The sequence below is a fragment of the Stigmatopora argus genome, chromosome 8, assembly GCF_051989625.1.
Source record: "Stigmatopora argus isolate UIUO_Sarg chromosome 8, RoL_Sarg_1.0, whole genome shotgun sequence".
Classification (NCBI taxonomy): Eukaryota; Metazoa; Chordata; class Actinopteri; order Syngnathiformes; family Syngnathidae; genus Stigmatopora; species Stigmatopora argus.
The window spans coordinates 5,496,338-5,518,995 of record NC_135394.1 but is presented as its reverse complement, the minus strand read 5'-3'; the positions used below and the strand labels follow the sequence as shown (position 1 = coordinate 5,518,995).

Sequence of the window (22,658 nt, the reverse complement as noted above, 5' to 3'; positions counted from 1 at the left end):
CAGCATGTGCAACCTAAATATTGATATCATTTGCTGCTTTCCTAACTCAAAATGAATTTACAGTAATGGAGATGCAACATTTGGTGCAGTCTAGTATTCTATTTTATTACTTTTTAAACATTTAAAAATAGCATCTTTTCATCAGAAGCAGACTCAACCATTGAAATCTGCACCGCTCCAAAACATTTTTGTACCATGACAACCATAAATAAAAATCTAAAAACATTAGCTGAGTAAAAACCCATCAAATAATCCTACAAGTCTTACAAAGAATCCATCCCCGTATTAACACCTCTCTGTACATCCCAGTGAGCAACTTCTTTTAATACAAGCCGATATCCTAGTTCAGAAAATTGTCAACCTGACTCAAACTTGGAAAGAATATTAGAAATTTAAGTGAGGTCAAATATAGATCTTTACAAACTTCAAGAGATGATTTAGAATTTTACACATTACTAAATATTTCAAATCAGCCATCTGCATTGAGAGTTGAACTTATGATTGGCTGAGTTTACTCCTCCCAATTCCTGCAAAAATGTGATCCAAGAAGATGCAATGCAAAACATTCTTCCAGTTTTGACATGCATTTTGAAACTGATCATTTAAAACAATATGTTTAAGGTTTGACTATGATGTCTTTTGACATGTACAACAATGCAAGCTTAATGTCGAGTATTTCTTTCCCTCCATTATAATTCCCTTTTAGTTTGTCACTTTCCAGTTCAAATGAAAAGCAGATCGGCGAGAGAATTTCATGAGACAAATACAAAAACAATACTTTAACTGATAGATGAAAACATAGCTAGAATTGATTTTAAAAGGTATTGCAAATTTTTAAGCGTCACAAAGAAATAGAGCAGTAACTCCAGCCAATAATATTTGGTTTTGTGATACAAGAACCATTTTTATACACTACCATTATTTAGCATAGTTCGACTTCCTCGATAAAACAAAATGTTCCATTCCATAAAGACTACACGAGCAAAAACGCACACAAAAACCAAAAAGTAAATTCACTTTAACAGAATTAGAAAATACAGTAGAAAACCTTGGGAGCGCCTTTTCTATTGCTGCTAAACAATGCTCAGCGTCAATTTCTAATAAATACATGATTGATGACTGGTTTTATTGACACTCAAATTGAGCATAATCTTTTGATCATCCATCTGAGTTGGCAGTTCAGTTGATTATTGCACAAAGCAAACCTCTGATTCCTTTACACATGTAGCCAGCGACTATTAGAGATGGATATCAAAGGACATTTCATATGAGAACACTTCTATTGATAGTGTGCAAAATAGTAATCGTTTTTATGAAGGGGAAAAAAAGAAATATGCCAAACTGTGATTCAGGTTGATACTTTGCCTGGCTTTGCCCGAGAACCATTGATAAAAGATAAATATCAGTGATAAGCATGAAAATAACCCACTTTGTCGGATTGATTTGTATTGATAATTTCATCTCCCTTCAGAAATAGTTTTTTTTTCTTGGAAAGATGAAGCAATGAACTTTGTAATTCGAAGCGGTGTAGATAATTTACTAAGAAAACTTTTCTTTTTCCAAACATGTATGAGAATCATGATACGCATTGGAGTGTTATGAGGAGAGCGAGTGGACCATTTGGACGTTTAGAACTCGTCTCGCACTAATCAAATTATAAACAGTAGATATGTTTTCTTCCTCTGTGTTTGAGTGGGAAACATTTTTCGTGTTAATATTTTACGGGCTCTGAACATTTTGAAACGTGAATGTTTCAAAAAATGTTGGATTTCAACCACATCGTTCAGAAGGAAAAAAATAAACATTAAGGCTTTTCACGATGTTTCTGTTGTTACCAAAAGTAACATGACAAATGTTATGTGTGAGGTCCCAGTTGCAGATGACAGGACTCCCTTAGAAAATAAAAATGTCCAATCCTATGTTGTGTGCGCGTATGTCCCATCCGAGTGTTGCGCCGTACCCGGTCGCTCAAAGACTCTGAACTGAAGTAAGAGACTGGAAAACTCAGCAAGGTTTGGACGCGGAGGAGCATGGGAGAGGTCAGGTCATTGCTGTCCCGCTCTTCCGGTGTGGAACACTCACTGGTGTGTGACAAAGTACTGCTGGGATGGCGTCGAACGCGCACGCTAACGTCTATAGGAGGGCGAGCCCGAGCAGACGACGGCCCGTTTTTTTTTTACACCACGTACTGGTGTTGGTTGCCGCTGGAGTTTGGCGTGTAGGCCTGACGACTGTACTGGAAGTGGTCAGTCAGGACGGTGTTCCAACTGTGTTGCTGCTGCAGCGAAGCTTGCGAGCCGTTGGCCTGATGCTTTTGGAACGCCGGGTTGTCAAAGGACATCAGGTCTTGCTTGCTGCTTGGCAGCAGTTTCTTCTCATGGTTGGCATCATACTTGGCCTGTTGGAGAGAGGATTGGGATGTTTACATTTGGAACTGAATTGAAGAGTTCTTCAAAAAAGTGGTGTCTTACAGTGTGGAAACTAGGGGGCTGATTAATGGACAAGTGCAGGATCAAGTAAATTGTCAACTATTTGGATGCTTGGTGAACTGTGTTTAGGGATGTTCTTGACTTTAAAAAATGCCCTAATCCTTCTTTTTAATAGGTTCTTATTCTGTTTTATTGACATTTCTTAATTTAGAAAAAGAGAAAATATATGGATCGCATTTTTCGGACTATAAGGCGCACTAGCCCAAAAATGCACAATTAAAAGGGGGGGGGGGGGGGGGGGGGGTTAATGTCACACTGTAGGGATTTTATTTGAAAAAATCCAAAACAAATAACAGATGTTATCTTGAAAGGTATTTAAAATAAAAAGTAAAGTAATAACAAAAATAACAAGAGGCAACAAAAGGCTCAATATATTTAAAAAAGTATTTCATTTTTTTGGGTAAATCCTTCTCAATTGTTTTTATAAGTTATAGGCGATTCTATGGGTTCGTCGTGGTCACCCCTGAGGGGATAACCCCAAAGTCCACCCACTGCCAATGTTGAAATTATCAACACCAGGGTAGACGTCTCTTTTGCCCTGCAGTATAAAAATGATTGAAAAGTAAATAACACAATTATTTTAGCTAGTTTACCTCTACCAGTAAGTGAAACCTATGGTACTGTTACTGTATATCTGTCTGCAAATTAATATTCAGGATAACCCAAGAATGAAGAAAGGGATAGTTATTACATTTGCAGCATGTTTGTAATATGAAACGGAAAATGTGATTACATTTTGGGACAATCAAGTCAAAGGTCACAGGGATCAGAAAAGGAATTCTCAGTAACTGGAATGTTTTTCTTTTGCTTTTGCTTTGATTTGAAACATATTAACGTGACATTACTGACGTGGAAATCCTCACCTTATTGTAGAGGAAGACCCCGACGATGGCCGTCATCATGCCCAGCACATTAGTGAGCGAGACCGGGTTGCGCAGCATAAACAGCGAGATGCTGATAACCATGATCCTCTTGGTCGCGTTTGCCACGGCGTAGCTGAGCGGGCTGACCAGATTGAGCACGCTGAAGGCAATGACGTTCTGAGCGAAGTTGCAGAAGCCGCTGATGAGCAGTAGAACAACGGTTCTGGTCCAACCCGACATGTCCCACTGCGAGGACAGCACGAGACAAAAATAAATAAATACATAAATAAATAAATAAACAAAAAAACGATCAAATTCGTACCAGATCATCATTGACCAAAAAGACTGAAAGGTCGATCAGCACCCAGGTGGGGAGCATGAAAATCACAGCATTGAAGCCCAAAATGTTCAGAAGACGCAGGTGGTGGATGTGTGTGTCACGCAGCACCTAGAAAACAATAAAGACCTCATAAAACACCCTCCTGCCAGGGAACATGCTATAAAACTTGTTTACACGCAGATCCTCCCATGATTTTATTCAACCTCATTCCAAATTAAACTTGAAGAAGAAACTGCGGCATGTGAGGAGAAGGAAATCCTTCAAAAGTCTGGTTTTAATTTAAAACGTGTATCTGCGTTGTTACTTGACCCATCTTATATGAAGTCGTCTGGTGGAAATTTTTGAGGAAAAACACACGTCCGCCCTGTAGGCAACTGTTACATCATGAACTGATAAACACACGTGTCTACACTTTCAATGCGTGTACCTTTTTGGAGAAGATATTCTGCAGTGAGAAGCATAGTGTGGCAGCCAGAGCGCTGATCAGGCCCGAAACATCAAAGGACAACTCCGTCGCAGTGGCAAGCAGCACTCCGCCAATGATGGGGATCAGAGATACATACACCTTGCGTGGGGACGGCACAAAAATTAGACGACACAAGCAACAAAACATAGTTGACATATTTGACGTAGAAGAGTACTGAGTAAGTAGGAATTATAATATAAAGTTGTCAAAACATTTTGACTAATGTGATTTGACTGACTGATAGACGTGTTTTCCAATGTGGCAGCATAAAAAAATACCTTTATTTTCAACACAAATCTATCTCTTAACTCAATCCATTGTGACTGAAATGTTTCCTAGAGAAATTTGAGTCAAAATTGATTGTGCATCCATCACCGACAATGGGAGTCAATTGAATTGAATGCTATTATTGTCATTATACAAATATAATGAGATTGTGTGTGTGTGTATGTATGTATGTATATGTATATATATATATATGTATATATGTATATATGTATATATGTATATATGTATATATGTATATATGTATATATGTATATATATATATGTATATGTATATGTATATATGTATATATATGTATATGTATATATGTATGTATATATATTTATATATATATACATACACATATATGTATATATATTTATATATATACATATATACATATATATATGGATATATACATATATATATGCATATATAAATATATATATATATAAATATACATATATATATATACACACACACACACATTTATTTTTTTCAAGTGGATGAAACTGGCTCCAGTAAACTTTTTTTTCTATCACATTTAATCCGTCTATTTTTCCACGAAATGTTCCTGCATTTCATTTCATTTCCATTTCTTTTAGCTGAAGTCAAACAGGACCTGTGGACTAAGGCGTCATATTCAGCTACTACATTTCAGTCTGTGCGAACAGTTGAGTGCAAAGTAAACATGACACACGGATGTAACACGCAACACTCAAAAGGTTGCATTCATTCACACAATATGGCGAAATTACTCTCCATTTGAATAGTCATAGTATGTAGGAAAGGTAAAAGATAAGCTTTTAATGTTATTGATTGTATATTGATAGATGGGCTTTTTTAGATAAATATATTTATATATATAAAATCATACCAAGATTATATAGCAATTTGCTAGAAAAGCATGAATTTTAGACTTCAGCTATTGAACAAGGTAAAAAAAAACAACACTTTAATTGCATGTTTCGTTCCAATTTTTTGTATATCAATCCAACTGAAGTTGACATTACCTCAATGCCATGGCCACATGAAATAATGTGATTATATATAGCACATTTCATCTAAAAAGAATACCTTCATTAAATAAAAAAAAAGGGTTTGTGCACACATGCACACACAAACACAGTATTACACAAAAAATGAGATTAATCAGTAAAAGTTGTTCTTTTTTCCGGCACCCAACACATTTCATTTAGCAATTACAAGGAAATTGACAGATCGTAAGCAGTTCCTTGTTGAAACTATGCTGATTAATATTTTTCAGTTTTCATCAGCAACTCCAAAAGGGTCTTGAACCGTTAAGAAGTCAGGTTTAAGTTTAATAAGTCATAAGATTACGGGTCGGCTTGTTTAGTCAGCCATTAAAATAAAAAGCATAGATTTGACTTTAAGAACAGTCACAAGGGGAAATAAAAACTTCTCAGATGAACTCCAACCCCAACCTTATAAGCTCTCATGCCTGTAATGTAATACGAGCTGCAGTGCCATGTCACCACAGCAAAAAGGAGTGCAGGGCCAAAGAGGAAAAGCCTTCCTGGTTGCAGCGAAGTTACTCACCTTGGTGGTTTGCTTCTCCTTCATGATGATCCTCGACAAGAGAACCACCCATATTGGCATTGTGGCTTTGACTGCAAAGGAGGTTAAAAAAATAAGTTGTAGACAATGAGGTTGGGAAATGACACACGCTCAAATCTAATACAACGGTAACCTAAATTTTAATTCTTTCCGCTGTTAAAGTCCTCATCGGAATGCACGGCGCGATACAACTGGGAACACTATAAATTCAAGAACACATGCAAGGAATAAAGAGGAACTGTGCGCAACAATTTGGTTCTAAAACACTGCAAAGTGCAGCCACAGAAAATAATAAAACACTTCTAAATGAAAAACCTCTGTGTAGTATTCAATGTCATTACCTCTGGGATAAGTATAATGGAATACTTTCTGGTACACATCTGGATAGCAGCTTGAGGACTATTCATGTTGTCAATTTCTTTAGAAAACTCATTACCGTCATCAGATGGATGGATGTATTTGCCTCAGAGATTGGCGCAAGTCTAATTGCTCTTGGGTACATTTGACATCATAACACGTGTTGCTAGCAGGAAGAAATTATTGTAGAGGCCATGATGGGTATTTTAAGGGGAGAAACAATACCTAATGTAAATCTTTTGTGTTAAGTATTTATGGCTATAAACTGGCAAATTTCTGAGATTTCAAATAATGAAAAAAATATTGCTTAGAAGCTCAGCCATTATGATGACGTCATATAAAGGGGGCTATTTAGGACACCCAGTCTCCATGTAAACAGCGGCTTTAATTTATATATTTTTGCTCCATATACACATTAAAATATATACAAATGAAACGACATTCGGGCGGCTCTGGGGTCCTCGGTTCAAATCCAGGCCACGTGCATCTGTGTGGAGTTTGCATGTTCTCCCCGGGCCTGCGTGGGTTTCCTCCGGGTACTCTGGTTTCCTCCCATATTCCAAAAACATGCATGGTAGGCTGATTGGACACTCTAAAATTGCCCCTAGGTATGGATGTGAGTGTGCATGGTTGTCCGTCTCCTTGTGCCCTGCGATCGGCTGACCACCGATTCAGGGTGTCCCCCGCCTCTGGCCCGGAGTCAGCTGGGATTGGCTCCAGCACCCCCCACGACCCTAATGAGGATAGAGGGGTTCCGAAAATGAGATGAGAAATGACATTCTTTTTCCTAGGATGTACATGATTAAGTCATTATTGAGAAAAAGTTGGTGTTTTCCACCATCTTTTGGCAATAGGTGCGAAGGAACTATGTTGAAATGAATGAAGAAACATCATTTTGTCACTATCATCCACCTTTGTCCTGACTGTAGTACTGTGTTGAAGTCATGGGGGGAAAATGTGACAACATATGATTGACATTAAATTGTAACATAACTTTGGATGTTAATACAACCACTGCTCCAAAGTTAGATCAATCAATGCTTCGGCACAATTACGTTGGCTAGCTGGCTAGCACTTATGCTTCGAGACAGCAACATATATGATATTTAAGACACTATGTGCAAAATCCAGCATTGTTATAAGCTGCCACACGTGTTGGACACAATCAGGGAAGTAAAGTTTGAAAAATAAAGGCACACTTAAATTAAAGAAAGACAGCCCAGCTTTAGCCAAGCTAACGTTAAATGTCAGGTGATGCTATCCCCAAGAATATGACTTTAAATGGATAACTTACCGGTGTGCGCGTAAGAGACGGGGACTTTCCATATGCTGAAGTGAGCCGAGACCGATGCAAAGTATTTACCGAAAGCCAAAGGGAGAATACTCCACCAGTAGAGCCTCTTTGGCACTTCTGTTTTGGGGACTCCCCATGCCCGCAACAGCGGTGGGAGGAAGACGACAATGGAGCAAATGTGAAAAAGAGACACCGTGACCGGGTAGGGGAATCCGTTGAGGATGATTTTGTTGATGACGTTGCCCCCCGAGCTGACAGTGAACCAGCACACGCAAAGGACAACTATCCGGAAGCCTTCCCTGACCTGAGCCCGCTCCACCGCGGCCATCTTTCACAGCAGCGGAGTCAAGTGACGCGTCACCGGCGTCGAGCTTCTCTTCCTTGCTGCGCCGCCGAAGAGGAGAACACGTCGAAATCAAAGCTTGCCTCTATTGGCCAACGAGGGCCACGCTGCAGGTTGTCACCACGAGAAGAGGACAGACACACGCCAGTTTAAAACGCGCCTTAAAAAGTCAAAAACAAAACAAAATGTATATATGTTTGCAGTGGCGGGCCGTCAGGGCCTTCAAGGCCTTCTCTGCTGGCCTAAGAAATATCTGAATCATATTATATTTTGTCCATCAATACTTATTATTCCAAATGGTCTGTTAGCTTCCTTTCATTGCTTTTCCCCCTGGTTGCACTGCTTCCAGATGTGTGTTTTCATATTGAAGCATTTAACCAATCACATTTCAGCCATTATTTGTTGCCAGATCAGATCTGCCTCAAAGCCTTCACAATCAGTTCTTGCGGGGTCTGCTGCATTAAACAAGACTGTTGCTTTTAACCAATCAGATTTCGAGTTGGCAACCCCACAATGATTTTTCATAGGCGTTAGCATTTTGCTGGCTGGGACATGTCATTGCTTTCACAAACTATGATTGGCTAGTAGGCGGGCCAAAGCAGCCAGAGATCGCAAACTCCACCCACATAGCCGACAGTGGCAAAAACAAATGAATTCTGTTGCAGATTTCTCTCACAAAGCTATTTTCCAGACGGACTTTAAAAAAAAAGGACATTATTAAGAATCACCCCCCTTGCCTGGTTGTAATGTCTCAAAAGCTCCAGTATTTGTATTCAATCAATAAATGATGCTAGGAAGTGGATTTTACTTAATTTTAGTATTTTAGTGCATTTTTTTGTCATTTCACGTATGGACGTATCAACATTCATCGCTGTCTTTTTACCGGGGAAATGATACTCCGGGCCCGGTTCTGATGTCTAAAAAGCTCCAGTATTTGTATTTAATCAATAAATGCTGTTTTCGGCTGGATTTTACCCCATTTTCGTGCAATGTTTGCCCGTACGCCATTGACGTTCATCGCTGTCTTTTCCCGGGAAAATCACCCCCTGGCCTGGTTTTAATGTCTGAAAAGCTCCAGTATTTGTATTTAATCATGAAATGCTGCTAGGAAGTGGATTTTACCCCATTTTTGTGCATTAATTTATTGATTATTTTTTATTTGTTGCAGCTGTAGCTGCAGTAGAGGTTTTATAGCCATAAAATAGTTTTTGAGGGTTGGATTGATACGTTGAAGGCGCTACCAGAAAATGCACCGCCCGCCACTGTATGTTTGTATATTGAGAGCGTGCAGGGGCGGATCTAGAATGCGATTTACAGGGGGGCGAGAGGGGGACGGAAACTTTTGGAGGTGGCGGTAAATATTTAATGATTGTATAATATACCTGCCGATTTTTACGTTTTCCTGTAGTTTATCCGTTTTTTTAATCATTTCAAATTGTGTACACCGTACAACAACTTTTGTATGTGATTTTTTCAAGTAGGGCGGCCCGGTGGGGCCAGTGGTTAGCGCGTCGGCCTCACAGTTCAATGGTAGCAGATGAAAACGTCATCGGTGACTGCTAATATTGTCATGCTTTAAGCATATGCACACACGCATTCCCGTTTCACTATATAAATATAGCGCCTCAGCAATGTCCCCAGACAGTCAAGCTATCAGCGTCATACAGCGATATCGACAGAATCTTGAATTTAGTGCACACAGTGAAATTATAATCATTTTGCATTTTGGACTTGGAGTCAATTGCGCCTAACAAATCTATATAATGATCCACATCGATTAATTGTTAAAACCTGTGAGAATAATTGTCTTTGATATAATATACTTTGTTTTAATATCATGTATAACTCTTGTATATCCTACTTGAATAATCATTTGTATACAAGTCAAGTGTGAACACCCAATGCTTGCATCGTGAGTTAACGGATTACGAACAAAAGATGGAAACAAACACTCAAGGAAACAGATTATGAGACAGAATTCCTTATCAGCGATTAACTGGTCAACTGATTGAATCAACTCGTGATGTGGCACAGACTGTTCAACTGTAAATGAAAGGCGTGAGGTTTCTGCTCAATAAAAAAGCCTACAAACTGCAGAGAGACAGAAGTCCATGTGATTGGATGTGGGTAGTGGCAGTGAATTAGTTAACACTGGTTGCCATTGACTGTGATAAATGTCTATGACACTGTGATCATTCATTGTCAGTCAAAATGTTACTTGAATAATCCATTTTTATTTGGAAACATTTACAAAGTAGAAGTTAACAATTTTACTATTTGAGGCTAAACAAAGCATCAATATGCAAATGAGATGACAATTGAAGAAGTATTATGCTTCAATATAGCGTCCATTTTTAAATGTAGATCATGTAGAAATGAGAATTTATTTTTTTAGTATGTCTGGAAAACTTGAATATTAATGTATATCACTATGAAGTGGTTATCCCAAATTTTGATGTAATTCAGTAGGGCAAGACAGAGAAAATGTAAACAGAAACAAGCCCATTAATTTACATGCAATGATGAGTCGAGTCTAACATGAGACACAATACTAACCAATAACAAAAGGATTAAAATGTAAATCCCTCTATTTGTGTAGGATGAAATAAATACAGCTATCTATAAATTTCCTGACGTTTTACAGTTGAATGGGGTATGGGAAAACACAGAAATATTTCAGATTTAAGTTAAAATTTAAAAAATAAATCTGAATTAGGTGATTTTGACCATCCATCTTGAAATATCCATCACATGGTGGTAGTCCAGCTACAGCCACTGGTGTTCATGACCCAAACAAACTGCAAAAAATTAAGACAATTTTAAGAATACTAGCACAATAGCAATCGATTTTCACAGGATTTTTTTGGTAAAAACTCACAGAATCATGCAGAACATGATAAAGATGTTCCACAACGCAATGAAGATGCGAAAGTATCGCAGGCTGAGAAGGAAATCGCGAATGTTGTCACCTAAATGAGATTCATAGGTTAAACAAACAAACAAACAATGCATACACTAATTTTGTTTTACACATTATTACACACCAGTTGTTGGGCTTCCTGAATCATCCCCGAAACCGTGTGATTCTTTCCTTTTGCTGTAACACAATTCAAAACAACGCCCATGTTATTGTATAGCTAGAACACTAGATTTATACAACTTGATTCAATTAAAAATAATTGTACCCACAGTTTAAAATTAAGCACAGCTCCTGCATTGATCAACAAAGTCCTGTAAATATAAAGATATTTTATTATTATCACTGCCTTGTCTACGCATCAGCTATGCGGTTGGTGAGGTGGCAGGCACGGCCCTAACTAGCATGCCACACAGATAGATTTCGTTATACGTATTAAAAAAACGAATATTAGACATAGTTATACCATTTAAACGTGTTAAACGCGCGTTTGTCTGAGTGAATAAATCGCATTACCCAAATAATAACAGGTCTCCGATCATCGTGTCAACATTAGATATTGGCGAACTTCCGTAATCGTCATCATAAAATGCGGCCAATAGAAGTTCAGTATTCTCGAAAACAGTGCAAGATTTAAACCCTGATTTTTGTTTGCAAGACAAATGCGATGGACCAAAATAGGACACTAAAATCTGCAACTCAAACTGGGATTTATTTATATTTTTGTTTGTATTTTATTTTCAGAAAAAAAACAGGGCAAAGACATACGACAACTTTTATTTATTTATTTTAATGAAATGTCTTTTGGAACATGACACCCAGAGAAACATGCCCCAGGCTTAGAACAACAAATATTGAGCTAAAACCTGTTACACAAAACGTTTTATGTGACACCATAAATTCAGGTGACAAATTTAACATTGACTTGATAAAACGGTAAGTGTTTTCCCGTTCATTAAACAATTCAATGCTCCCTTGACAGTTTGGTTTGAATCAAGGAAACTTTTTCCCCCCACATCTGTATTGTCATCTTGTATCTGGACAGTATTTCAATTGATGCGGGGTGTACACGTTTTTTGTGTCTCACTGTGCATTTTTCCTGACTATATTAAAAACATCATGGGTCATACGTCCTTGACATGACAAAGTGCATTTCTGTTTTTATTCATTCATTCATTTTCCATACCGCTTATGCTCACAATTTAAATAATTCAGTTTATATGAATATTGTATTTATTTATAAATGTATTTATAATTAGTACAATGTATATAATGCAACAATAATTACTATAGATTACATTGTGTTAATAATTTCTAACCCGTAGTGACACTATTGATTCCAGCTTCATGTATAAAAATTAAATGTGTTTTTCATACAATTACATGTTACATACTTATCATATCAAACTTCATATTCTACTGCGTACAATACGGTATAGTCCAATTTCAACATTGATGCATAGCTCCATGGATGGGTTTCAATTGTTTATTCATTTGGTGCATCAGTGCCACCTAGTGTCAGTTTCTGGCGAGTCATTTTGTTTGTTTATATTTCTAATATTTAGCGTCTCGGTTAATCGCGGGGGGCGCATGAATATCCGATTATACCATTACATGTGCTAAGAACGTCATATTTAATCCACTCCAATAAGTAAAATGATAAATTATCTCAGTTTGTTTCGATGCATGTTTTTTTTCTGCAGGACTAAGACCCCCACACCCCCCATGAAAGCGCCGGTGGGTGGTGAAGACGTCAGCAGCTGTTGTGCAGACCTAAAAATTGGAGCGCCTGCCCCTCAGCACATGCCATGATGAGGATGAAGATGGTGAGCATAGTGATGATGATGATGAAGATGATGATGATCATGGGGGGATGAATGGTATTAATAGGAAGGCTTGAGTGACTCAGTCTTTCTCTGTCGAGGCTGGGGGGCTGTGTGGAGAATCCCTGGACCGGGGTGCGGGAAAGGGGTCTTCCGATCCGGATTGTGCAGTTGGCCATTAATACGAGTGAGGAATCAGTGGCATAATAAAACGGGCAACATGGATGTGCTGGATGCCCTCAATTTGGGAGATTTAGCTCAAGCCTTCTCCAAAATGGGAATGTTTCCAATCTTTGATGTGGCTTATTACATCGTGTCCATCCTCTACCTCAAGTATGAGCCAGGTGAGAATTGAATTTTAACAGTTTTTTTGTGTGTGACTTATTTAGTTTTGTAAATAGATCAATTAAATGCAATACATTTCCATTCAGGCCTAGATTTTGCCATCCTAAAGTCAAAGTGCGTAGTTAAAATACTTGACAAGCACTGTATATTTTCAAATATCCCTACAAGGACTTTCTGCTGATTTTACACGGCAAGGGCTCCTTTTCCATAAACAGTTTGACCTGTTACATAAAGTGTGCAGCTGTGTTGTGAAAGCTCGGCTTGCTTCAGTCTGAGACAAAGTTTGACCCCATTCACGTACACGGAGAAAATTACTCCGGTGAATTAAAGCACTTAGGGAATTGACATTGTCCATGTTTTAAGACCCTTGAGTGACAGAGCCTTAGGTGGGTGAAATGTGAGCAAAGAACCACGCATGCCAGAAACTTGGGTAAAAATAGAAAGGTCTGAAATAGATCTTAGTGGGCCTGCGAAGCCCCCCTTACTCTTGTAGGTTTCAGGACAAACTGTGTGCGATGTGGACTGAATGTTAAATAAACATGCAACAATTTATTCTGCTTTGTACTGAAGGAAATGTTGCTCCTTAGTTTGTAGGAACACTACATTGATATAAAATCATTTTTTGACACACTATGTTATTCATACAACACACAACATTCAAATTGAACTCTTTGAGTGTCATTGACAATTATAAACAGACAATCAAATGTGGCTCCGGAGCCATATGTGGATTTTTTTTTCATCACTCTGATGTGAATTTATATTAGTTTGTAGTAAAATAGATGCATCGTCCACTTGTAGGATCATTTTCAAAGGCAGCTAGTAAACTTGTAATCTTAAATGTATTATGAAATTTAACATGATAGCACAATTCTGGAAGCACTACTGTAAAACTTCAGGTATGGGTTGGGGGTTAAAGTCTGCCTTGCTGCAACAATTTTCAAGAAACAGAGATCTTTTTGCGTTTTTTTCTTCTTCATTTAAGCCATTACTGTAATACTGAGCAATGTAAACTCATCTCATCTCATTTTCTAAACCACTTTATCCTCATTAGGGTCGCGGGGGGTGCTGGATCCAATCCCAGCTGTCTCCGGGCCAGAGGCGGGGGACACCCTGAATTGGTGGCCAGCCAATCGCAGGGCACAAGGAGACAAACAACCATTCACGCTCACACTCATACCTAGGGGCAATTTAGAGTGTCCAATCAGCCTACCATGCATGTTTTTAGAATGTGGGAGGAAACCGGAGTACCCGGAGAAAACCCATGCAGGCCCAGGGAGAACATGCAAACTCCACACAAACAGAAATGATTTGGATTTGAACACAGGGCACTGTAAACTATGAAAGGAATACTTTTTTTTAGTAGTTGTGCTAAAAGTTGAATATTTTATTATCTGAAAATACACTACTTAATTAGATTTACCTTTTTAATTAAGTAAAAGAACATATGTCTATCCTGCGCTCAAATGTGAATAAAACCCTTAAGTTTGTGCCGTGTATTGTTCAGAAATAAAATTTGGCAGTCAAATGACTCATGCTGCCATTTAATTGCATGATTTCATTTTTCATGACTTCCTTGTACAACACATTGTAAGAAATCAAGAGGGTCAACTATGGTATAAGGATAGGAGATACAAGTGTTGGGGTGGGTCAAGGATTTAGGACACAGCCAACAGATGTAAGGTGGGGGAGGAAAGAGTGAAGAAGAATCTATTCTTGGGGTGACATTTCTTCGCATCGAATTGCTTTAAAAGTGAGCACCACAACACCCTCACACACCTGTTGTTGAGGATTTGTGAGAAACAGTTATACATTCTGCTCACTGCTTCATTAACTATGTGTGTGTGTTGACTATGTGCAATTACTGTTACAGCATAGTGGGCTGAAATCACACTGACATTTAAAAAAATACTGTAAGTAAATACTTTAGCATATGGAAATTGATTGCTGTATTTGTATGTACTTCACAACTAGTAATTCGAATTAACATCAATAAATTAATACATACGATGTATTCATTTTCTCACCACTGCTCTCGTTAAAAGCTTATTGCACTAAATAAAATGGTAAATAGTCAACTCATAGGGCATGATAAAAGCTTCCTATCAAGAGCATGCACTTGATGGTGGTCTGGGTGTGGACGCAGATGCGGTACATAGACACACGTGGTTTACACTGATAGCAACTTGCAAAATAAGTATCTTATTTAAGGGCACAGAAAGTAACAGAAATACCACATACCAAAATGAGCAAAAAGAGAATGCTCGTATCACCCTGTGGTCATTTTTATTGTCTTTGTGTGGGTGTTTCAATAATTTAATCTAATTAATTAACTAACTGTGGAAGGAAAATGACTCTAAATTGCCCCTAGGTATGAGTGTGAGCGTGAATGGTTATCTCATTGTGCCCTGTGATTGGCTAGTGTCCCCCGCCTGGTGCCCGTAGTTAGCTGGGATAGGCTCCAGCACCCCCCTCGACCCTTAATAATAAGTGGTTAAGAAAATGAATGAATGTCAGGAAAATTGATCTCAGGTCCAATTCATACACATAAATAAAAATTGAATAATATTCAATAAATACTTCAATCCAATTGAGCAAATCTAACTTCACTATGCTTACAACCCAAATTCCAATTAAGTTGGGATGTTGTGTTAAACATAAATTTAAAAATACTACATTCAATGATTTGCAGTAGCATCAGAGATGAATGTTATCAGTCCACCTCACAGTTAAGGGTTCAAGCCCAGGGTTGGGGCTTTCTGTTTGGAATTTGCATGTTCTCCCCATGCCTCCATGGGTATTCTCTGGGTACTCTGGTTTACTCCCAAATCCCCAAAAGATGCATGGTTGGCTGACCATGAATCCTCTAATACACTTGTGTCAAAGTGGCGGCCCGGGGGCCAAATCTGGCCCACCGCATCATTTTGTGTGGCCCGGGAAAGTAAATCATGAGTGCCGACTTTGTTTTAGGATCAAATTAAAATGAAGAGTATAGATGTATATTAAATTTCCTGATTTCCCCCCTTTTAAATCAATAATTGTAATTTTTTAATCATTTTTTTCTGTGTTTTTAGTTCAAAAATCATTTTGTAAAATCTAAAAATATATTTAAAAAAAAAGCTAAAATAAACATTGTTTTAGATCTATAAAAAACTGAATATTCAGGGCTTTTAATCCAGTTCTTTTAATCCATTTATTAAAAAAATCTAAATATTATATCTAAAATGGTCTGGCCCACATGAAATCGAGTTGACATTAACGCGGCCCGTGAACCAACCCGAGTCTGACACCTTTGCTCTAATAATAATCGGACATAGGCTTTGTCATCATCATTGACTTGACAAAAGCCTAATTGTCATCATACCCAGAAACTGCGTATGACGGAATTGGTAGTGCTTCTCCATAAGGTGCGTTTTCCCGGCAAAAGACCCAAATAAGTGATAATTTCGGACTCATAATATATAATATGTCTGTAGGTGTGAGTGTGTCCTTTAATGCTTATCTGTCACCTTGTGCCCTGTGATTGGCTCGCAACCAAATCAGGTTGTACCCAATGCCCGTAGTTAGTTGGGATAGGCTCCAACAGCACCGTGACCCTCGTGAGGATAAGCAGAACGGAAAAAGAATGATTACCATGATTTTTAAATCAGCTTCACCCTGTGTTTAATTGAAAACGCTACTGAGACATGATTTTAAACCTTCTAAATGATAAACTTTTTTTATTTTTGTTTAATAAAGTCATGTTTAACTTTTAATTTTCTTGCTGCATCAAGTCCCAAACAAGGCGACCCGGGGACCGAGTGGTTAGCGTGTCGGCCTCACAGTTCTGGGGTTGAGGGCTCGATACCACCGATTAAGGGTGTCCCCCTGCCTGGTGCATGTAGTTAGCTGGGATAGGCTCCAGCACTCCCTGCGACCCTTGTGAGGAAATGCAGCTAGATACAAGAGGATTTCAAGGAAAAGGAAAAGAAAATATAACATGGAAAATATATGCTACCTGGCAATAATCAGCATTCCAAAATGACTTCAAGTCAATTGCCCATAGGACATGAACAGTGGAGACAGGAGAGGTAAGGGTAATTAATATATTGGAGACAGCTGGGATTGGCTCCAGCACCCCCCGCGACCCTAATGAGGATAAAGCGGTTCAGAAAATGAGATGAGGATAAATTGTCAGGAACCCATATTAAGACCTTGTAATCTCATTACAGTACTTACAGTTATTGTTAATATAGGGTCAGGATATCAACCCAAATGTAATATTGAGGCAATACCTATTCACAAGGAGTAAGATTCTAATTTGTATTTCTCAAGATCAGATACAACGGTGATCCCTATTTTGTGATTCTGATGACACCCTCTCTCTCCACGTGTTGTGCAGGCTCAGTGGAAGTTTCCCGCAGGAGTCCCGTGGCATCGTGGCTCTGTGCCATGCTCTATTGCTTTGGGAGCTACATTCTGGCCGACGTCATGCTGGGAACAAGCCCCATTGACTACTTCCAACACAACAGTCACATCCTGCTAGCCTCTGCTGTCTGGTGAGACACATTTTTTTTCACTCGAAAATTAAATCCTAACCACGAGCCACATCAAATACAGTGTTTTTATTTATTTATTTATTTTTAGTCCCATTTTTTTCTAGTGTATAGGTATAGGTTTCCACTTATCCAATTGATGTTATGCTCTTCAAGGTACAGGGAGCTCAAGACAATCCCAGGCAACAATCATAAGTCCAAAAGGGTTGCAGGGGGTGCTGGAGCCTATCCCAGCTGACTTCGGGCACCAAGTAGGGAAGAACCTGAATCGGTGGCCAGCCAATCACAGGGCACACGGAGACAAACAACCATTCACTCACTCACTCATACCTAGGGGCAATTTGGAGTGCTCAACCAGCCTAGCAAGTATGTGTTTTGGGGATGTGGGACGAAACCGGAGCACCCGGAGAAAACCCACGCAAGCCTGGGGAGAACATACAAACTCAACCCAGGAAGGTCCGGACCTAGGATCGTACCCTCGATCTCAGAACTGTGAGGCCGACGTGCTAACCAATCGTCCACTTAATAGGCCAAAATGGTCAGGAACAAAGTTAGACCTTTTAGTCGATAAATAAAACCACACAATTTGAGCATTAATGCTGTACTTATATTTAAAAAAATATAAATAAATGGTAAGCCACCTGATGGTGTAGTGGTTCACTCGCCCGACTTCAGGATGGGAAAGCGTGGGATCGATTCCTGCTCGGTGGCGGTATGATTCTGAGTGCGATTGGTTGTGTGACTCTCTGTGTGCTCTACGGCTGACTGGCGACCAGTCTAGGGTGTCATCTGCCTTTTGCCCAAAGTCAGCAAGGATAGCCTCCAGCACCCCTGCAATCTTTACGGAGATGCGTGGTACGGAAGATGAATGAATAAAAAATAAAAAATGAAATGGTAACGTAGTACCGAGTCCAATTCAATTTTTTTTTCACATCAGGAATGTCATTTACATGGAGCGCAGTTGTCTCTTTTTCTAAATATTTGACAAGAAACAGCTCTTAAACATCAAATGTGAATCTTTTATATATCAGATTAGTAGATAGAATTGAACTTTATTTTTGATGAGTACACTGGAGCAGATAAAAAATGGTTGTTAGAATAGATAGATTTAATTCCGTTGATATCTTGTGTAGAAAATACACAGAAAGACTTTAAAAAGGGTCAAATGGGGAAAGAAGTCACATTTAGGAACTGTAAGATGCTCATCCCTTATTGTGCAATAAATTAAGTATAACCCTTTGTAGCTGGGGTTTGGAATATATATTTTGAAACACCTGCCTTTGTCATATATTAACACAGGTACCTCATCTTCTACTGCCCGCTGAACCTCTTCTACAAATGTGTGGCTTTCCTACCTGTCAAATTGGTGTTGGTTGCATTAAAGGAAGTCGTCCGTGCTCGCAAGATTGCCGCCGGCGTCCACCACGCCCACCACGCCTACCACCACGGCTTCTTCATCATGGTCATCGTCGGTTACGTCAAAGGTCAAATATTTAGCGAAACACACGATCACACCGGTGGGAATTGTTGCAGTCATATTGCAAATGTGGATGCTGTTTTTGCTCACAGGGTCCGGGGTGGCTCTCATTTCTAACTTTGAGCAGCTGCTGCGTGGCGTGTGGAGGCCCGAGAGTAACGAGATCCTCAAAATGTCATTGTAAGTTGCCTCTGCACTGATACTCCCACCTGTCTCCAATTGGTGGATCCTGTAGGAGTAAAAAAAAAATCAGTGTGTTACCATTTGGTAGGTTGAGAGCTGTCACTGACCGCCTGTTTAAAATGTTAACACCTGATCATTCATACACGGTTAAGCCTGTTTTTAGAAAACACAGCTGTAACAAAACAGTAGAAAAAAAACTAACGGAAATAATCATTGACATTTAAAGTCATAATAGACTCAGAAATAACTAAATAATGCATTTCTTTCCAATTACAATATACCGTTAGTTGTTTTTTTGTTTTTTACAGTGAAATTTTGCATATATATTAGTTCTAGGAGTCTATTGCCTTGTTTCCCATGTTATTCCAAGCTTTAAGTAGACATAGACAAAATAATATGTATATTTAAATTTATATATATATATATATATATATATATATATATATATATATATATATATATATATACACATATATATATATATGTATATATATATACATCAAATTAAATTAAATTTAGCTCATTTGTCTGTCTACTTAGAGCTTGGAATAACATGGGAAACAAGGCAATATTTTGTTTTACTTGAATTATACGTACTGCATGTGTGTGCGTATTTATATATATAAAAAATCATCAACCAATTTAATAAGAGGAAAACAAAAATAAAAAATAAAATTCAACTTGATTTCATGTGGAAAATGCTAAAAGATTGCAATATATTGTACAAGACTCTGTTTAAATGCTTAAAAAATTGAATTGCCAGGATTTATGTAACGTCTAACCATCTCATTTTGTTCTATCCAGCAAGTTTCATCTGTTGAGTATGTACTAGCAAGTCACATTATAATTTATGAATGAATTACTAATATGAATTGGAAATTGCAGGTATTGGGAAACATGTTTATTATTGGTAAAATATGAAATTGTTTTTTCCACCACAGTTCTTACAGTTAAAATGAAACATTCATTGTCATGTGGATAAAGTATACTAATATAATCATCATATTTTTTCTTCTTTTTCCTTTGTAGCCCCACCAAAGCTAGCCTATATGGAGCCATCCTCTTCACCATGCAGGAGGCTCACTGGCTTCCAGTATCCAGGAGCATTCTCATCATCACCTTCACCCTCTTCATGGCCACCAGCAAGGTTTGCGCCCTAAACAGAACACATCAAAGCCAATCATTCAAACTTAATTACAGTATGATTCCCTGATACAGCAATTAATTGTCAACCAGTCACTGTATTTTCCGCTTTCCTTAAGGTGTGGATGACTGCTCGCCACTCCCACGGCTCGCCGTTCGCCCTCATCGAGTCCTGGATTTGTCATCTGCTCTTCCGCTCCCCTCTGGGTGGTCCTGAAGAAGACCATCATCACCCTCCGGCTGCCCCGGCAACCTCGTCGCTGAAAACCAAAGAGGACCTGAGCGAGGGGGCTCGGAAAAGGAAAGCTAAGAAAGCCGAGTAGACCGCCACAAGAAGATCTTCACTCCACGGCCACTCTCTTTTCTTGAAGCGAAGGCGCTTTCAACGATTGAGACGCTATCTGTTTGAGCTAAAAGGTGCTCAAATTTTACATTACATCTCACAAGGACTCTGTAAATACAACCGTCCACTTCTAAATCTCCCCTATTCATTTTGAAAGTTATTTATAAGATTATCATCCAAGCTTAATTGATGGAGTCGTCCACATTCAGGTCGGACGTCCTCACGAGCGGTTCTCTATCGGTCCATTTAACCGGTTTCTGAACAGAAAGAAAAAGTCCATTTCAATCAGAAAAAGGTGAATAACGTACGTATAATGTGAAAAGAAAGAACTTTTTATCTTGACGTGTAGGACAAATCAAAATATTTGAATAAATATACAGAAAAAAATGTTTGTCTTGTATTTTCTTCATGTTGTGGATGACATTGAGCATTTGATCACAATTAGCATTCATGTAGTTAAAGGTCATGTGCCTCTGGAGGACTTCCTTGATGATGTTCAATTTACTCAGACTGGCGAAAAAATTGTGTTTTAAAATTAAAATTTTACAATTAAAAAAAATAATTAAACCTTTAAAACCTCCAGACCATCTTGAAAGAGTTATTCTACATATTTAACCTCAGTCTCAGTGTTCAGAAAGTCCCCACCTTGTGGACTTCCTGTGTGTGGCTCCAGTTTTTTACCTAGGTCTACAATGTCTTGTGTGTCTGTCTTGCTACTGCAACCAAGGAAATTTCCCAAATACGGGATGAAATAAAATTCTAATCTAATCTAATCTAATGCCAGCAGTTTCATTTTCTATATGACTAACACGAGAGTGTGTGCACGAGGTGCAATCAGATATATTCAGACAACCATAACTGTTGGTGTCAGGATTAGCAAATCAGATATCAAAAAGGAGGAGGTTGATTCATTAATACTCACAGATGATTTGTCTTAATACTGGATTCCTCATTTGACATTATCGGCCTGCCCCAACACGCTCCTGTCCGACCTACCTTCCCTACTCTTATGCCTCGGTTACTCGGTGGCATCTCCCCCATTTTTTTGTGTTTGTCTTTTGTTTCTTTTCGATTCTCTCTGTGCCTATACTTTCTTCAAATAAACACCAAAATAAGCAAATAGAAACAATCACAATGGGAGTACACTAAACTGTCTATTCAAACTTTTCCCCCTATAAAGACAATCCCAGAATCCCATTCTCCATATTAAGCATCTTAACACGACAGGTTAAAAAAACAACAACAAAAACGGGTCAACAGTGTTCATAATTGTGTTCATTGTTTAAAATTAGATTAGATTAGATAACTTTGTTCATCCTGTATTTGGGACATTTCATCGTCACAGTAGCAAGAGAGTGAGAATACAGACACAGGAAAAGACATTTTAGACATAAATAAATAGGTAATAAATAAATACAAAAATAAAAACTAAAACAAATAAATATATAAGTAAATAAATAAGTGTGTTTCTGAAATATATATATATATATATATATATATATATATATATATATATATATATATATATATATATATATATATATATATATATATATATATATATATATATACACATACATATACATACATACAGATAGATGTACATGTATACATACGGTTGGTATTATAATTAATTAAGACACAACAATGTGTCGCCTGTGTGTGTTTTCATGATGACAGGAAAAATCCACAGTAAACCCAAGGTCCACACCAAGGAACACAGAAGCCCCCTAGTGACAAACCCTCTCAGAAACAAGGCTGATGAACTTTGCAGGTGGTTGAACTTTCACACGCCATCTCTTTTAACTTAACATTCCATCTGGCAATTTTTACACTCATGGCTGACTGATGATTTGGACAATTTTCAATCACAAGTGTCACATTTAGTTTTTCTAAA

General features: G+C 38.2%; 3 protein-coding genes across 3 annotated transcripts; 1 reads left to right on the top strand and 2 right to left on the bottom strand.

The window, feature by feature from the left end:
- Positions 1-79: 79 nt before the first annotated feature.
- slc35e1 (solute carrier family 35 member E1) lies at positions 80-8,503 on the bottom strand. Its single transcript, XM_077607703.1, has 6 exons — positions 7,653-8,503; positions 5,984-6,054; positions 4,120-4,257; positions 3,675-3,800; positions 3,353-3,598; positions 80-2,398 (listed from the first exon to the last, which is right to left on the bottom strand). The coding sequence occupies exons 1-6, from the start codon at positions 7,978-7,980 to the stop codon at positions 2,177-2,179; spliced, it is 1,131 nt and encodes a 376-aa protein (XP_077463829.1). The 5' UTR covers positions 7,981-8,503; the 3' UTR covers positions 80-2,176.
- Positions 8,504-10,209: 1,706 nt separating this feature from the next.
- On the bottom strand, positions 10,210-11,511 carry smim7 (small integral membrane protein 7). The gene is made up of 5 exons (XM_077607439.1): positions 11,429-11,511; positions 11,185-11,226; positions 11,040-11,092; positions 10,874-10,964; positions 10,210-10,793 (listed from the first exon to the last, which is right to left on the bottom strand). Exons 1-5 carry the CDS (start codon positions 11,452-11,454, stop codon positions 10,778-10,780), a joined length of 228 nt encoding a protein of 75 aa, XP_077463565.1. The 5' UTR covers positions 11,455-11,511; the 3' UTR covers positions 10,210-10,777.
- A 948-nt stretch (positions 11,512-12,459) lies between these two features.
- On the top strand, positions 12,460-21,150 carry tmem38a (transmembrane protein 38A). Its single transcript, XM_077608027.1, has 7 exons — positions 12,460-12,738; positions 12,837-13,079; positions 17,462-17,618; positions 18,915-19,099; positions 19,185-19,272; positions 20,305-20,422; positions 20,538-21,150. The coding sequence occupies exons 2-7, from the start codon at positions 12,956-12,958 to the stop codon at positions 20,739-20,741; spliced, it is 876 nt and encodes a 291-aa protein (XP_077464153.1). The 5' UTR covers positions 12,460-12,738; positions 12,837-12,955; the 3' UTR covers positions 20,742-21,150.
- The last annotated feature ends 1,508 nt before the right edge of the window (positions 21,151-22,658 follow it).

Coding starts and splice junctions, on each gene's coding strand:
- slc35e1 (XM_077607703.1), bottom strand. CDS start 7,980: ATGGCCGCGGTGGAGCGGGCTCAGGTCAGGGAAGGCTTCCGGATAGTT. Junction 4,258..5,983: donor AGGAGAAGCAAACCACCAAG/GTGAGTAACTTC, acceptor TCCCCACGCAAG/GTGTATGTATCTCTGATCCC. Junction 3,599..3,674: donor TTTTGGTCAATGATGATCTG/GTACGAATTTGA, acceptor CTGTCCTCGCAG/TGGGACATGTCGGGTTGGAC.
- smim7 (XM_077607439.1), bottom strand. CDS start 11,454: ATGATCGGAGACCTGTTATTATTTGG. Junction 11,093..11,184: donor GCTGTGCTTAATTTTAAACT/GTGGGTACAATT, acceptor ATTGTGTTACAG/CAAAAGGAAAGAATCACACG. Junction 10,965..11,039: donor TTCAGGAAGCCCAACAACTG/GTGTGTAATAAT, acceptor AATCTCATTTAG/GTGACAACATTCGCGATTTC.
- tmem38a (XM_077608027.1), top strand. CDS start 12,956: ATGGATGTGCTGGATGCCCTCAATTTGGGAGATTTAGCTCAAGCCTTC. Junction 17,619..18,914: donor CTGCTAGCCTCTGCTGTCTG/GTGAGACACATT, acceptor ATATTAACACAG/GTACCTCATCTTCTACTGCC. Junction 20,423..20,537: donor TCTTCATGGCCACCAGCAAG/GTTTGCGCCCTA, acceptor GCTTTCCTTAAG/GTGTGGATGACTGCTCGCCA.